The 17,621-nt window shown below is 48.9% G+C and overlaps 1 protein-coding gene across 2 annotated transcripts in view; it reads right to left on the bottom strand.

The window, feature by feature from the left end:
• LOC119383593 (uncharacterized) overlaps positions 1-17,621 on the bottom strand; it is a 31,933-nt gene that overhangs the window by 4,741 nt on the left and 9,571 nt on the right. The window contains exons 2-8 of one of the 2 annotated variants that reach the window (XM_037651837.2): positions 12,963-13,078; positions 12,101-12,210; positions 7,143-7,283; positions 5,816-5,880; positions 3,657-3,909; positions 1,358-1,633; positions 322-646 (exon numbers count right to left, since the gene is read on the bottom strand). In XM_037651837.2, coding sequence (XP_037507765.1) covers positions 322-646; positions 1,358-1,633; positions 3,657-3,909; positions 5,816-5,880; positions 7,143-7,283; positions 12,101-12,210; positions 12,963-13,078 — 1,286 coding nt within the window. The remainder of the gene's footprint in view (positions 1-321; positions 647-1,357; positions 1,634-3,656; positions 3,910-5,815; positions 5,881-7,142; positions 7,284-12,100; positions 12,211-12,962; positions 13,079-17,621) is intronic. The other variant, XM_037651838.2, reaches the window with a different exon arrangement.

The following is a 17,621-nucleotide window of genomic DNA, read 5'->3' as shown; positions in this document are numbered from 1 at the left end:
AGGGACTGACGCCACACACAGTCGGACGAGACACGACATGGCACCACGTACAACACGCAATACGTTCGTTGTTTTACGGAACAAACAGATGGAAGAAGCTCACTGCGTTTTAGCGCTGAGAGCTAACAGGCGTACACGACACGGAGCACCTGATCAAACAGCTACACTGGTCTAGTATTACGACTAGTCATAATAGTCTAGTGTAAAACAGCGCACGTATACGACCAGGACACAGAAAGGGGACACACGAGAGCACTGACTTCACCAACAAGAACAAGTTTGCACTACTGGTCTAGTATGTCTCCCGCACTAAACACGTACTATAGAAAAGGTTACCGGAAGAGGCGACGGGCTGCGGCCTGACCACGCTGTTCCTGGCGAGAGCTAGCCAGTGCAGGCAGCCGGAGGGCAGTAGATCGTAGTTGAGGCGGAACAGAGGGGGCGCCGCACTCGGCGCACCGCCGCGGGACCAGCACTCTTGTAAGGCGTGCGCTGCGGCAGCCGCCGAAGACGTGGAAGAAGCCCCGAACGGCGGCAACGAGGGACGAGGCTCCGGGGCGAGCAAGCCGCCTCGACCTCCGGAGAAGTCGGACATCGGAGGCCTGGGCTGGGAGACGCTGCTCTGATGGACCAGCGACGAGAAGGTCTGACAACGTAGAAGAGCGATGTGTGGTCAGGCATCTCATCTCCAATCAGATGGTGACATGATGGGGATAACGACCAGATGATGATGACCGCCGATTGATGATGATGTTTGTTGAGGACCATGATCGGCTGATGATGAATACGCGCTTGCTCACGATCAATAATTACAGAAATCGCCGGGGTTTTACGTCCCAAAACAACGCTATGTTAATGAGGGACGCCGTAGTGGAGGGTTCCAGAAATTTCGACCTGGGGTTCTTTAACGTGCGCTTAAATCCAGGCACACGGGTCTCATCGAAATGCGGCCACCGCGGCCAGGATTTGATCCCGCGACCTCCGTGTCAGCAGTGAAGCGCCATAACCACTAGTGCACCGCAGCGGATCGACCGGATGATGATGACTGCCCAGTGATGATTATGGTGGTGATTGATGATCATACGGGATGATGACTACGCGCTTTTTAACGACCAATAATAAACTTCATCGCGTCCCAGCAAAAGTGTTCTAATAATGCCGTAACAGCTGGAAAGAAGGCCTTCATATGTTTTGTCCCGGAAATGCACAATACGGTAAACACATACGTCGCAAGCGCAAAGCTCATGAAATCGTTCAGAAAATCGCCGAGCGATGAAGAATGGGACCGTCGACCGAAATGCTAATCCGCATTCATCAACGCGTAGCTACACCGATAAACGGGCGGACGTTCACGCACCTCCCTGTTCTGGTGCAGCAGGGCTTCGAGATGCGCGCCCGGCGCCAAGCAGCTGTGCGGTTGCCGGGCCGACGAGTGCCACGAGCCGACCGGAGGTTGCTGCTGCTGCGGCGTGGGTTGGTGGTGGCTCGGCTGCGGCTGAGGCGGCAGGGACTTCCACACGCCGCCGGTGAAGTGGTCGTGCATCACGGACTTGGCGGACGCGTACACGGGCCGCATCGAGGAGGGCGCATTGCCTCCGCCCACCGATAGAGGGTCCGAGACGGAAGGCAGGGCCTGCGGATTGGTTCGCGTCGACGGACGTGGATGAGAAGAAGTCGAGCCGCGAGGCTTGTCAGCCATCAGTAGTCAATATGCTAGTAGCGTGAGAATAATGAGGGTAGTTGGCCAGTATATTAGTTATCGGACATCGTACCGTTACAGAAAGTAAGTGGAAGGTGCCCTGGAAGATGCTGTCTTCAATAAAGGCGGAATAGCTTCCGATATACACATATGAACAGACATATCATTGAACCATTGTCGTAGTCAGCCTGTTTTATGCCCACTGCAGGAAGAAAGCCTATCCCAATGATGCCCAATTCGTCCTATCCTACGCGAGCTTGCTCCCTTTCGTCGCAACCATTGTAAAATGAAGCATATGCGGTATTTTTCTCTCTTGCGCTGCCGATAAGCAGCTCGGGCTGTATGAAGGCCTAGAACACACGACGCTCGAACAAGAGTGCTCCGTGACGCATGTGCGCCTCGTCCCACTCTTCCCTATCCCCCGGGCTGCATATACCCCCAGAATGTCAAATGGCGCAGCGGCACAGGTTCGCGAAGAAGGCGGTGCGGCGGAAGGCAGCGCAGGCGCAGCCTTTGGCTTTCTTGCAAGAAAGGACGTTTTCTTAACATAGGACCACATTTGGCGAATAGAGGTGCGAGATGCGCGTTGAAATAAACGCGCTACTTTGCTCCCCAAGGGGGACACATCGTAAATATAGACACGGCAGCCGCCAGTACTGTGACTGGCGATTACGAGTTAACCCCGTCCCCACCCACACACACACACCCACACACACAGCGCGATCGGTTGGGACCCCGAGATTACCAAGCTCGAAGAGAGAAAGTCTGGTTTCCTGCCTTTCCTCGCGTGTACGTTCAAATCGCGCGATCAGAATTCGAAACGCAGATTTCCGACGACACATGCAGTCCGTTCAGCTAACTTCCTCAGTATACACACTAGAGGTGTGCACGGGCTCCGGGTAGCCCGAAAGCCCGAGCCCGACCCGGCCCGCGGGCCGGGTTCGGGCGGGCCGACGTATTTTCACCTCGGGCCCGGGCCGGGCTTGGACTACTTGGAGTTTTATCAGGCCGGGCTTGGGCCCGGCGCAAAGCCCGACTCAAGACCGAAATATGGAGAATGAGCGGGAATTGTTTTCCAGCACGCATACAGCGCCATTTCCGCGACCGCCCTTTACCGCTTTTCCTTTCCATTCGCTACTTTAAACAAAAGGGTAGCAGGTAAAACACTGCCTCTGTTGCACTCCGACAAACAGAGAAGTAGCACCACCTGTGCTAGTGAGGGCGCCACGCGACTGTTCGCGTTAGATTTAAGGCCAAATCCCATATGAGTGAAAATGCACGCGACAGCGACGAGCGACCCGACGTAGATCGCCTTCGTGCAAGCTGACGCTTGCATGGGCATACCCCATACACGTGACGGCTTTGGCGAGCGAACTCCATTGTTGCTGGCATAAGGCCGTCTACTTTTAATTTATAATCTGTGTAATAGAGACTGTTCGTCGTGTGTCATTTGATCATATTTGATATGCTCAATAAAATGTCAAATTACCGGAAAACGATGTTTTGTTTTCGCAGCAAACCTTCAAAAAGCCGGGCCGGGCCGGGCGGGCTCGCAGCCCTTTGCCGCCGGGCTCGGGCGGGCCTTCGACAAAGTCAGCGGGCTCGGAAATACGGCCCGTGCACAGCTCTAATACACACTAACAAAAGGAAAGAGCGCATCGATTCGAACATCCTGCCTTCGTCTTGTCGACACTCCGCCAATGGCGGCCCTCTGCATGAATTTACACGATGGCGTCTGAGGATGACCGCTGGCGAACAGTCCATAATCATAGTACCTCTATAGAAAGAAGTCCTCACTTCGCTCTGGTTCACAGTTGCACGCTTCGCGAGCGATTACAAGACTTGGCAGAGATGTTCAAGGTCGAGTCTTTCTATCTGCAGAATGTATTTTCTGCATCAAGCCCGCGAGGGGTAGTTTGGCGGTGGTCCCACACGTGCACGATCGCAGGCGGCTCACCTGCAAGCCGTGGGGCGGGGGTCCCGCGCGCATCAGCCTACTCGCCGCGGCTGCCGCTACAGCTGCGGCCGCGGCCTGGTGGCTCCCCACGCGGAGCTCGAGCAGTCGGCGCCAGTCGGACTGCGGCGTCGTGGGGGTCATGGGTGCCGGCTCGAGGAAGCTTCGCGCCGTCGGACTGGTGCGACAGCACTCCTGCTGCTGCGGTGGCGGTAACTGCGGTTGCTGCTGCTGCTGTTGTGCGGGGAAGCGGCTCCTGATGACAGTCCCCGGAATGAAAGAAGAGAGACCAAACACAGGCTGAGTGACCAGTTTTTTTTATTGGTTGCCAAAAAATTGAAAAAAAAAAAAACGACGGCGAAGAAGCCTATATATAAAGCGGGCGCATCATTATCAGTCCCGTTACTCCGGATGCTGCCAAGTGATAAGGAAAAAGTGGACTGCGCCTTCATCATTCTATAGTTTCGTTTTAACGGTGAAAGAAAAGTTCGTGCTAGTACATTAGTATATAAATCGCTACGCCACGAATGAGTCAAGTCATGACGGAATCCTGTCGAGTCATGACTTAACATAATGAAAGATATGATGACAAACGCCAACTACGAGTTATAGCTTAAGTAACGTTAGCGCTTCAACGACAACACGGGAGGCTTGTCCACATTGACTAAACAATACGGTCTTGTAGAAACAAACGTCGTCATCATGAAATCTTTAGTCGTCTGTTTTCGTCACTGATCCTTCACCATCCCCGAAACGCCATTTCTGGGGCCAATGTTGCCTTCGCAAGCGCGCGTCAATTTTCAACTGAGCACGGCGGTAAGACGCGATAAGCGGTAGCACCGCCTAGGGACGTATTACTATAGCAACGGGTACGACTGATCGACAACTGTTATTTATAGTAACTTCAGCATTTCGGCGTCGCGCCCCTTCCCCCGCCTTATTGAATATTTAGAACCCCTGCGTGTGGTGTGCTCTAGCTGACAGCCGTGACATATCAGATGATGCGGAGTAAATAAAAAAAAATTCAAGGGCCAGAGGACGTCTCGAGTGCGTTGCAGTACGGACACCAGTGCAGGTCCCGTGGAAAGAGCCCTAGTGGGTCGCTGAAACAGGGAATAGCACGCACTTACAACAACGAAACGAAGACGACAAACAAAACATGCAGTTATATAACCTCATCGAGGCAGGTAAAGATTTTAGCATGCACGAAGGAGAGAAAGAGGAGCGTGACGTCACGAAAACATCCTTCACAAGCGATAGCTCTCAGCGCCCTTGTCATTTTCTCTGCCGTGTCTCGAAGAGAAGGCTAAACGCGTGACCCCCTCACTCAGAGGGCTTTACTTGGTGTGTTTGGATCCCGGTAGGTTTTGTAAACTGTGCGCACATGTTCGCGTGTTCTGCCAAGCACTGCGCGCACAAAAAGCTTCCCTCTGTATGGCCGAATAAAAACGTGTCTTTTTCTATCGCTTATACGAGCGCTCCCAATCCGCCTTTTTCATTTTCCTGCGTTGCCCTCTACCGTTTAGGTAGGGGCCGGGACAGCCGGTGTAACCAGAACAACAGCCTCCGAGATCAAGAGGCGTTTCGCAACTTTACCGCTAGGGGAAGGACGCATGCGTCGTGGCATCGTGGGAAAAAAAAAGCCGGATCGCTGACTGCACAAGCTGAGCCTCTCGACACCGCTAGGCAACTGCCAACTATTCGTAGCAGTCCATACGATGCGAGTGGGTAGAATCATTGCCTTAGATGTGCAACGGAGGATTGTGGGCATGGCGAACAGAGGTGAAGAAAAAACCGGCTTCCGTTCTCTCCAAGCGACGAAAATAATAGTGCATCAAGTTAATATTTTAGTCATATTCTGGATACGGTCACGGGGTTAAAATGTTAGGAACATCGGAGCAAGAGGCAAGCAACGAATAACAAAGAAAGACGCGTACTTAGCGAAGGCAAAGGGGGACGCGCGCGTGCACACACACACACACACACACACACACACACACACACACACACACACACACACACACACACACACACACACACACACACACGGTAATCTCTCCTGGCGACAAAAACGCGCATTCAGTTTGCTATGAATACACTGGTTACATTTGTAACTACGCTCGCTGAGATGAAGAAATCAGCGCTTAGTTTATTTAGCTCACCTGGACATTTCAGATTTCCGTACCAGTAGAAACTCACTGGCCAGTGCCGTTCTGTTCATGCGGACCTGGGAAGAACAACGGATGCCAGATGTTCGGTATACGCCACGTGGATAGATCGCACTGAAATTCCTCTATGTACGTATTAGTGCATCAAAGTTTGTTGGTTTTTTTCCTTCTGCATTCTTATTTTAAAGCACCCTAAACAAACTAGAATGGCCCAATGGGATCAATCTCTTGTAAAGATATTTACAAGAAAGTGGACAGAAAAGGCCATCTTGCACACACACACACCTCCGAGCGCCAGGTAGGGGTATACCTCCAGCTCCTGTTTAGAAATTAAAACCGATGGTTGCTCTGTGGGATTACGGATCAAACCCAGTACTCCTGTATGTCGTAATTGCCTCTAAAGAAAGCCACACAACGCAGGAAAGATACACAAACACGAAGACAATTAAGGGTGCCACTTCCATGTTCGTGTTTCCTGCGCTGTGTGTTTTTTATCCCAAACTCACAAGGCGACAGGCGAGGGACTGGCGCCTTTTGAGTTTGGGATGAAAAATACAAACACTTACCCACACTTACGTAAACTTCATAAGACATTTTCCGAAAAACACAGCGACAAATGTCCGTGGTGCGGACATTTGTCGCTGTGTTTCCGAAACACCATAACCTACAACTCGAACACATAACCTACAAGTGCACACAGCATCCGGAAGACGCGGTCTCGCCGCTTAAGTACATACTCGTAAAGTGGTCGTGGGAGGCGCGAATTCAGAAAGCGGTCCTGAAAAGCCAATTGGCGACCCTTTTGACCAGGCACGGCGAGCCGCAATAGCCAGTGGGACCCTGGATGCAGACCGCCACCCTCAGTAACCAAGCTGTTCCTATCTTTAATAATATAATAATTGTTGGGGTTTAACGTCCCAAACCCACGATATGATTATGAGAGACGCCGTAGTGGAGGACTCCGGAAATTACGACCAGCTGGGGTTCTTTAACGCGCACCTAAATCTAAGCACACGGACCTCAAACATTTTCGCCTCCATCGAAAATGCGGCCGCCGCGGCCGGGATTCGATCCCGCGACCTGCTGGTCAGCAGTCGAGCACCATAACCACTAGACCGTCGTGGCGGGTCATAGCGGCAATCATGCCAGAGTAAGTACCCAGTGGGCCGTTCTCCCGAAGCGCGCTTCAGGACCGCTGCGGTTGTTCCTACATGCTCGTAAGAGATATCCCTTAATAGATCATATCTCTCCCGATATGTGTCACACGACATTTCTTTGTACATGTACAAAACGGCAATGCACGTGGGAAGAATAAACTGACCTCGCTGCTGAGCGAGACGACGAGGAAGGCGGTGCCCCGCAGCGGGAATCGAACCGCCGAGCTGCCCGACGGCCACTGGTCATCCCGGAGCTCCATTAGCCGCAGCGTCGGCTCGTACTCGCCGCCTACCTTCAGCGTCGCCTGTGCCGATGGAAGAGACATGTGTCACACACTGCGCGACAACTGCCGTCCGCAGGTAGAGAGATGGCAAATGAGTACTGCGGAATCCCGCAAGGTGGCGGAAAGGTTACGAAAGGGATAACTGACAACCATCCGTTTGTAAGACGAAGCCACAAGGAAATTCATACGGATTCCTCAGAAACTAACGCTTTTTAGTTGAAGAAAAATTCGTCCTGGTCCGGGGATCAAACCCGGGACCAACGCCTGTCCGGGGCGTTGTTCCCGGATTCCCCTTCGTAATCCTTCCCTCATAACTATCTCTTTCATAACGCTTCCGTCATTTGCTATATTCTGTGTCCATGTGCTTTGAGTCATTGACTAATACGTCCTCGCGCTGCCAATTGCTAGCACCCTGTTTAGCTCAAGTGGTAGAGCGACCACACCGGAAAAGCGTTGGTGCCGGGTTCGATACCCGGACCAGGACGAATTTTTCTTCAACTGAAGCTTTCCTTTCTGAGATATCCGTATGGGTTTCCTTGTGGTTTCGTGCTACAAACGGGCGGTTGTCAATTATCCCTTTCAGGTAGAGACATCATGCTAAACGTGACGTCACGAACGTAGCACTTCTCGGTGCGCTACAGTACTCAAACATGGCGGCAATGGTGGCGTCATTACACAATATCATTACGCGTAAATCGCCTTTGAGCTTGACGGTGAAGGTTTCTGAGCGAATCCTATCACGCACTGTTATGATTGGTCGTTTGGCAGAAAGTACACTTGTGCCATCTCGTTTCTCGCTTACGCAGATTCTCCAAGATGGCGCGGACACAATGACGTCGATGCTAAGTGTCCATTTCGCTTTGTGTATACATTTAGGCTTTTCTACTCTTTCGTATAGAATGTACTCTTCCATAACCTCAATTTACAGTTCTTTGTTTCTATGTTGCAGGTACCATTTCGCTCAAGCAAACAATTCGCATAAGGTCGAGAATTCTGTGAGAAGTTTCTTCGTTTGCATGTGCATATAGTGACACGCACACACACACACGCATGCATTTCTTTTTATTGCGATAGCAATTATATGGACAGTCTCGGCTGGAAAATGTCCGTCCCCGTCGCCGTCATTCACCGTATATGTATAGGTATGTATATATATAGAAAGGCCACAAAGAAAATAAGTAAGAAATTCTTTCCGACGCGCGGAATCGAACGGGCGACCTCTCGCTTTGCAGCCCGCCGCGTTAGACGTCAGGCCACGACAGCACCGTCTCTCAGCCTGCTAACGGCGAGCTATTTATATACACCATGTAATTCAGCATGCTTTCTTAGTGGCCACATAGATGGCGCGACGTGCGCGCGTGTTGCGCGCTTTAAAGATCGTCGCCCCGCCCCTGCGAACGCCATTGCTGTTCGCTCTACAGGGCGTCGTCGCTTTCGTGCGCTTATCTCAAGGAAAGAAGGGGCGGCCGGTAGGGTGCTTCGCTTCGCTCGCTGCAGCTAGAGTCACTGGAAAATCAGAGTACCACAAAGGTAGGCTGCACGTGGGCAACATTGGGTGGCGGCGGCCATGTCCCTTCCAGACTGTCCGGCGCGTTGCTAGCGTGTGTTGAGAAGTGACCGATCTTTTAGCCTCAGTGCCGTGTTACGCTCGGCAGAACGGCATTATGTGTGTGTGTTTCTTCAAGAGGATATTAGAAGGGATTTCGAGCTATCGACAGGTATGGATCGACTGCGCAGTTAGCGGTGTAACTAATGAAACGTACGGCGAATATTGCCATGTGCTCGCGAACTCTCTTCATGGCTTCATCGGTCTCTTTTCGTGTCACGCCCGGGCGTGTTCGCTAGGTCCGGAGCTGTAAACATAGTTGCATTAGCGCAGTGACATCGTGCGAGATGCCATTTACTTCGACATTTGGTGAATCTTGACTCTTTGCGCTAGCTTTGCAGTCGGTGTTCAGGTTCACTGCACTCGAGAATGTTGTCGAGCAACATCGAGAACATTCAGCATTGCGCAATTCGACTGATCGCTGACGCATAGCTTGTTTGCACACCGTGCTTGCTGTTCAACTGGTTGATATGTGTAATAGAAGTTGTGTGTGTACGGTAATTGGAAGTTGCGCGCGACGGCTTGATTCGGAACGCCAGCAGCCGAACGCACGGGCGAATCGGCGTGCGGTAGGTAAGGTGCATCTTATCTTGCGATACGTAGAAAATAGTGACGACTAAAACAGCGCTAAAAACACAAAGACAAAAGCGAGGAAAACAGGACTAAAAAAATAGGCCATCAAAAATGATAGAAAATAGGCCATCAAAACTGATTGGCATCACTACCTAATTGTTTCATTTCCTATTTCTTGTCTCCTTAATATTCCCAACGTTGCAATGAATTTGCAGATATTCTGCTGTGTTCCGACAAACAGTTCTTTTTTTGGCGTTGCCAGCGCGTAAACGGCTGGGGTTCGGTTTCTGCACTGCTGCACTTTTTTTTTCATAATGCACTCTTATCAAAACTTCCTTGGCACGGTGCTTTATGTTCTTTTGATCAGAAATAGCACATCCTGGAATTTTTAAAGCGCATGCTACTGCAACACAGTATGTATATAGACCAAGGGCTTGCATAAAATCGACTCCATCAATGCGTGGGATCTGCATTTCTTTTTTTTTTTTTTGCTGTGACCATTTCTCACCAACTATACAGTATTTTAAGGGTACGGTCGGCGCAATGCAGCATTAGCAGCATTCTTTTTGCAACAAATTTAAAAATACGCTTGATAACATTGCCTTATACCAAGTATATCAACAGAGTTCCACGCTTCTGTTTTGTGCAATGCCAAATGATGCCGTCAAGGTATACCAGTAAACAGTTATTATTTTAATAAATCTTCGATTTCGCTCTCGTGCATGACACGCTTATAACTCGGATAGCATGCGTAATCTGTTCAACAGATCGAGATATAAACAGCCGAGCAAATAGAAAGGTATGTAGTTTTCAATATCGCTGACCATAGCGAACCGAAAATGTGAAGTATCCCGACGCATAAGATCTTTTCCAGCAACGTTAGTGTAGCTCACTGCAGGAAGGAGTGTTATTCGAGGGGGGCGAATTTGTTCAGGCCAACTATGCAGCCACGTAGAACGGCGCTCTTTGACATTAATTTTTCGCACACGGCAAACGAGATTCCCAGAGTAGCTCACCACTAACGTTCGATTGATGGTGAGCTACTCTCTTCTGGCATCTGCATGAAGTGGCGTAGCCAGGGGGTGGCACACCGGCCCCGTGCCCCCTCCCCCCCCAGAAATTTTTTTCACGTGGCATACATAGCACGAAATGGCACTCGATCACATATCCTGCCTGCCAGGCCCCCGCTTCAGATCAAGGAGGTGCCCCCCCCCCCCCCCGAAAAAAATGTCTGCTTACGCCCCTGTCTGCATGACGCGTTTAAAAATGCGACGTAGTACTTCTAGGGACCGTGGAACTGCTAAATGTCCGGCCACGCTCTGCATTGAACGCGCCTGCACCCAAAGCGCTCGGAAGGGATATGGCGGCGAAAGGTCACGTGATGCGAGTAAGCCAATCGCGGCGGCGGCGGCGCGCGGAAAACAGATGCGATACTCTGAAATTTTTCCAGTGACTCTAGCTGCAGCGGCCGCGTTTGCGAAAGGAGCGCGCTGTTCAAACAGAAATAAGTAAAAACTGTGACAATTAGTTCGCGCTCGTCTTGTGTGTACCTGTTCGTTTGTTTCGTGCGTCCTGCTTTATATTTGAGCAGTGCGCTTCAAGTGTCGAGCTGTGACGCATTAGTTCGCGCTCGTCCTGTGTGCGTTCTTTTCGTGCGTCCTTTGGGCTCGAGCGACGCGCTGGCAATTTCGAGCTGATTTCCGTTCTTCGCGTTACATTACAATTTATTGCTATCGCAATCATTGCTTCGCCGTTACGGCGAAACTGACTTTTTTATGAAACGTAAAGGAATTGCACACATGCAATTGAACTGCTACGCCAAACCTCAACAATAATCTTGACGCGCTTCTTAAGGGGACACTAAAGGCAAATATTAAGTCGACGTTGATTGTTGAAATAGCGGTCCAGAAATCTCGTCGTGCTACTTTTATGCCAAGGAAGTGCCCATTTTTAAATAAAATCACGTTTTAGTGGTCCGCATTGCGTTAGCGCACTTCAAGTCACCCGCCTGAAAGCGGTATTTCGCACGTCACTGTTGCCGTGCCCAACGTTGCCCGCCTTTACTGCGCGGCGGCGTGCACTGGCGGCGTGCGACATTCGGGCTTCCGGCAACATCACGTGCATGTGGCATTTTGTCGAACTTTCTGTAAGAGCGACTTTCACGAGCGTGCAAAACACACGCGGCAGTACGCAATACCGAAACAACCACTGAGACGCGACCGTGTGAGCGAAGCAGGGCGGCGGGCGAAGCGCAGTTCGGCGAAAACGGAACTTTTGAACCACGTGCACCGTTCCACATGGCAACGCCAAAGAGGTTCTTTTTTCCATGAATCAAACAGAAACGAACAAGCAGCATTTTATTACGCCTCTTGATGCACGGAAGGTTCTTTTTTATTGCAGCTAGTTTGATTACTAGTGATTAATTGTATTCAGACTCTCGTGACGTCATCGGGATCACTTCCAAAATGTCCCACTCGTGGCGCTCATCGTGTGATACATTTAGCTTAATTTCTGGGTAAGTAGGGCACTGCTGTTGATAATACTGCCGTTTTAGACGTTGTCATACATTGAGCTTTCACTCTAGCATAAATTGCTATTTGCCTTTACTGTCCCTTTAATGACTGTAGAAAACTGCGCGTTCGTAAAATATAGTACTTACACCGCCTTCCTGCAGCCCACCATTGGCGATGGAGTTGAGGTTGAAGTAGAGCACGCTGCCCATCCACTGCAAGCCAGGCAGGTTGTTTGGCCTCGGCGTGTAGTAGGGCTCTGAAACACAGAGACTAGGCATGCTGAAACAAGATGTTAACAATTACTCGAAAATCTAAGAAGCGCAGCTGTAGGGTCTTAAATGAGCGGCTACTGACAAAATTTTCGTTGCATTTCTATTGTTTGATTGGACAGCCGTCGGCCCGGTAATTACGCAATGGAGCAACAGTTCTCAGATAGAGCAATAAATAATTACGTCACCATTTAATGGGTACAGTTCAGCTTCGGACATCAAAAAAAAAAAAAAAAGATGCAAGAGAAAAGAAGAAGGAAAGAAAAATGAGGAGAACTTGTTGCTCCACCGGAACCCGTCTGTAGAATATACTATTGGCGCGCGCAAACACACACACACACACACACACACACACACACACACACACACACACACACACACACACACACACACACACTGAACACGAAAGTCGGTACTAAATTTGACATCGTTCAACCGAAAAACAAGTCATTAGCAAGAAACAAAAACTTGTTCTCCTTGGCATAGGCCGAAATCTAAGGTATACATAGACACTCATTAAGTTGCGTTTTATGAAATGTTAATTCACATTTGATTCGTCGTTGCACTAATTATCACTGCTAATCACATGACAGGCCCTTACTGATTTGTCAACAGCTGCCTACACACACACACACACACACACACACACACACACACACACACACACACACACACACACACACACACACACACACACACACACACACACACACACACTTCGTTTTCTGCGAGCTCGTACCGGTGTAGCAGTAGAGGAGAGTTCCGTCGCCCCCGCTAACTTCGACAAAGTCCAGGGCAAGGAAGTAGCGTCGGTTGTGGCGGAGCCCAGTCAAGCCGATATGCAGGCAGGGAAACCTACGGGGGAGATCCCAATGAGAGGCATACACTATCACATCACCGAACGACGCAGTTAATTGTTCAGCTGACAGGCGGACTTGCAAGCGGCAAATTGCAGGCGGTAGCGAATTTCGAACCTACGAACCCACGCTCATCAGCCGAACGTGTTACCCAGTGCGCTAAACCAACGCCTTCTAAAGGCTAGAGATGCAGGCCATTGCACTCTGCTTTATGACGTCACGCTATTTGGACCAGAAATTTCGACGTCACCGCTTTCGTCAGGCCGGGCTTGGCAATGGAAATTTCGGTCCAAGTAGCATGATGTGATCAGACAAGAGTGCACAGGCCTGTTATCTACTGGAGGCGTAATACGCAGTCCCCATTTCCTTCTCTCTCACAGCTAAGCTGCTGGGCCTTCCTGCCGCCTTTCGTAAGATGCGGCGTTGGCACCGCAAGCTGCTGCTGCTGCTGCTTGATGATCTGGAATTTCGATTAGACAATAATGATTTCGCATTCACAACTAACAAATGCCAAGTGTCCCCGTATTTTCTCGGCAGTCTCCACAAGAACATCAAGAACATTTTATAGCGGAGCTGTTAAGCTTTTCCTTACGCAGTGTGGCGACACTGGAAACACTATCACCATCGCGAACGGACACGCGCTCTCTTCGTCCTCTTCTTCATCACCTGCTTCGCTCCCAGAACACGTGCACCGATTTGTCCGGCGTGGGATGCAATAACAGTGATGGGCGAGAGAGACTACAGAGAAAGAAAGAAGAACGAACAGGAGTATGGGCCAGCTCTGGTTCCCCGGTGTTCTGGCTCGCTGATCTGTTACGGGGTGTCGGTCGCGGTTCGGGCGGTAGTGTTTTTGTGATTTTTCTTTCGACTTCCAACCTTTTCTGATCTTATTGTACTGAGAGTACCTGATGTCTCTCTCTTCTCCAGGTCAGAGGACTTTCCTCTGGACGGCCTCTCTTCCCACTAATGACATGCCTATAGAGGCTTTTTTGCGCAGTGGTATCCACAGCGTTCCTGTTGCTCTAGTGCCGACCAATGGGGGATTAATCCGAGTGAAGAATCCGAAGGTCATTCAGGAGGAACTGCGGAAAGCAACCTCACACTACCAGAGTATCACCGATGTTCGACAGTTTGGCAGGGGTGGTATTCTGTGTTGCTCGCCGGACCAAGCCTGTGTATCCGACCTGTTAAAGTGCACATCGTTTGCATCCCATCCGGTGAGCCCATTTATTCCTGCTCATCTCGCTTGCGTTAAAGGCTTAGTTCGTGGAGTTGACTCGAGCCTGTGCGCTTCAGAGGTCTTGGAAATGTTTTCTGCTGCCGGGGCCATATCAGTGTATCGATGTTCAAGAGTATCTGACAATCAAAGAGTCCCCACAGAATCAGTCATTGTGACATTTGCCGGCATAAATAGGCCCACAGAGATTAAGGCGTGGCCCTTAATATATAGAGTTGAGGCACTTGCTCCCCGTCCACTGCAATGCGTTCAGTGTTGGCGATATGGTCACTCCATTAAGGGATGCCGATCATCTCCTCGATGCCGGATATGCGGAGAAGACCATGACACTAAAACATGTGCTTCTCAGAGCGAAAGATGCTGTCTGTGTCAAGGTTCCCACCCAGCCGATCATTCAAACTGCCTAGCGAGAGCTCAAGAGCTTCAAATTTTAGAAATTATAGAAAGGAAGCGATGCTCACGCCGCGAAGCTCGAGCTATAGTATTAGAGAGATCCTGCGGATATGCTGAAGCTGCTGCTCGTCATTCGCAAGCCATGGATACAACTATAGGCGAGGTTGTAGCCGCTGCGGTTGAGAAGGCAATGTCGAAAGTACTGAGCGCACTTTTTGAAAATCTTTCAGAGACAATTGGACAAGTTATGACAGATCATATGACACAAATCTTGAAAGTTGCAGGGCGCACTGCACTTCATACAGGCGTCATGCCCAACCATGAGGAACTAACAGAGGATCCTGTGATAGAAGCCGTATCTGGCGCTTCTGATGACAATGAGACTACAACATCTCGTTTCGAACAGGAGGGTGGTAGTATCTCGGAGACCACGTCCGAAAGCTTAGAAAGTATGGATTTGGACATTAGAGCCACTAAGCGTCGAGCTGCCCCTTACTCCCCGAAATCCGTTCTCTTACATAGACTGAAAACAAAAAAAATGTCAAGATCACAGTCCATCGAAGAAGGAAGATTTCTTAAAAGACAGCATTCTCCAGAAAGCTGTTGAAACTGCTGGTTTACAGTCAACATAGGTTCATTAAAAGTACTACAGTGGAATTGCCGATCAATTTTTTCCGCAGCAACTGATTTGTTACACCTTTGTGCAGAACTTTCTCCAGATTTAGTTCTATTGCAAGAAACCTGGCTTTCTACAGAAAAAAGTTTCAATCTAAATAACTACCATTGCTTTCGTTTGGATCGCCCTTCTTGTCGAGGGGGCTTAGCGTGTTTTATCTCTAAAAACATCTGTCATAAAGCGAAGATTACCCACCATTCCATATCTACAGAAAGTGAAATATTGGCAGTAGACGTAAATATTCCTGGCTGGACACCGTTTTCCATAGTCAATGTATATTTTCCTGCAGGCGTTACGAGTACTAATTATCTGGATTCCGCACTAGCAGCATGCAGAAAGAACATAATAATAGCAGGAGATTTTAACTCTCACCACATATCGTGGGGTTACCGATCCGATGCCGGTGGTAAACGGCTGCTAGAATGGTCAAGCTTGAATGGTCTTCAGTGTGTGAATTCCAGAACCCCTACTTATGTATCTGGCCTATCACGTTCTGTCATAGACCTGACCTTTTCAAGCTCCGGTTGCATCATTTCGTCTTGGTCTGCCATCACTTCGGCCACAAACAGCGATCACCAACCAATATTTTTTGAAATAGCGTGCCCACTTACGTCATTAAGCAAATGTGTTCGCAATTATGTCAATTACAACAAATTTAAAGATTCATTACGGTCACTCTTAAACAAGCAAACAGGACTAAGTGACCAAGTAAAGGCACTTAATTTCTGTCAACTATTAGGAGATAGTATGAAAAAAGCTCAATTCAGTGTGCAGTCAACTAAAGGCGGCGCTCATGCGCCATGGTGGAATCCTGACTGTGATCGCGACTACAGGCGACGTAAAGCAGCTTGGAAAAAATTACTTTACAACCAGTGTCCACGTAACTGGAAAGATTATAAATATGCTGCTGCTACATTTAAACAGACTATTAGCAAAGCCAAAGAAGATTATAACTCCAAACGATACAGGTATATGTCAGAGACAAAAAATAAGAAAGCATTATTTAGGTTTCTGAGACACAAAAAGATTGTTCCCCCACCAATAAATTTAGAATCAGCTTGTTTATCAGCCGTAGAATTGGTTCAGTCACTGGAAACAGTTGCGAAAGGATTGGAGTGTCGCTTCACATCGGTGTTACCCTATCATTTATCTGTTACAGAAAAAGCCAACGAATATAAGGCAGCGACCTTAGAAGAAATAACGGAAGTAGTAAAGTCACTGCCAGGCTCAGCACCGGGCCCAGATAATATAACTGCAGCCATGATAAAAATTATGTTTGATTTATCTCCCATCGATCTCTGTAACTTTCTAAATTTTTCTATAGAAAATGCCTGGATTCACCCAGAGTGGAAAGTTGCCAAAGTAGTACCGCTGCTTAAAAAACAGGGCGCTGGTTATGCAATAGATAACATTCGGCCTATTTCCCTCACGTCGAACCTCGTAAAACTAATAGAGCGATTGTTATATAGGCATCTTGAAGAATGGATTGAAGCAAAACATATACTGAATGAATCGCAAATTGGATTCCGCCCTGGACGCTCTATTTGGTGTGCCCATGTTGATTTGGAAAGTAGAATTAAACTTGCTCGGCACAAAAAACAGTATGCCGCCCTAGTGACCTTAGATATTGCGAAGGCATATGACAGCGTAGAACACGCCATCTTGATTAGTAAACTCCGAAGTGTAAATGTTCCCGAATATATAATTGCATGGATACAAAATTTTCTAAGTGGACGCACATTTTATTGCTCGCAGAATGGGTTATCTTCTCAAAAATACAAACAAACAAGGGGAGTTCCTCAAGGGTCAGTTCTCTCGCCCATTTTATTCAACATATTACTAAGTTCGATTCCGTCGCGTAACGACGTGCAAGTGTATGTATACGCGGATGATATTGCATTCTTTGCATCCTCCAGTGATATACATTCGCTGTACAACATTCTACAGTCATATTTGAATGAGATCGAAATATGGCTTAATGACCTGAATTTGTCTCTGAATGTTAACAAAAGTGCTCTTCTTGCTTTTCCATTGACTTTCCCCGTGCATATCGCACTTATGTATGGCCAGGCCTTTATTCCGCAGGTCGATTCATTAAAATATTTGGGCATAATATACACGCCTAATCTTAATTGGAGCTCGCACATTGAGTACATTGCAGCTAAAGGTTTACGTGCAATTGGATTATTAAGACGAATCAGCAGCACTCGTTTTGGAATGCGTAGAAAAACATTG

This window comes from Rhipicephalus sanguineus, chromosome 2 (genome assembly GCF_013339695.2).
Source record: "Rhipicephalus sanguineus isolate Rsan-2018 chromosome 2, BIME_Rsan_1.4, whole genome shotgun sequence".
Lineage (NCBI taxonomy): Eukaryota > Metazoa > Arthropoda > Arachnida > Ixodida > Ixodidae > Rhipicephalus > Rhipicephalus sanguineus.
Note: the sequence above shows the minus strand (reverse complement) of the source record. Positions and strands in the feature narration are given on the sequence as shown.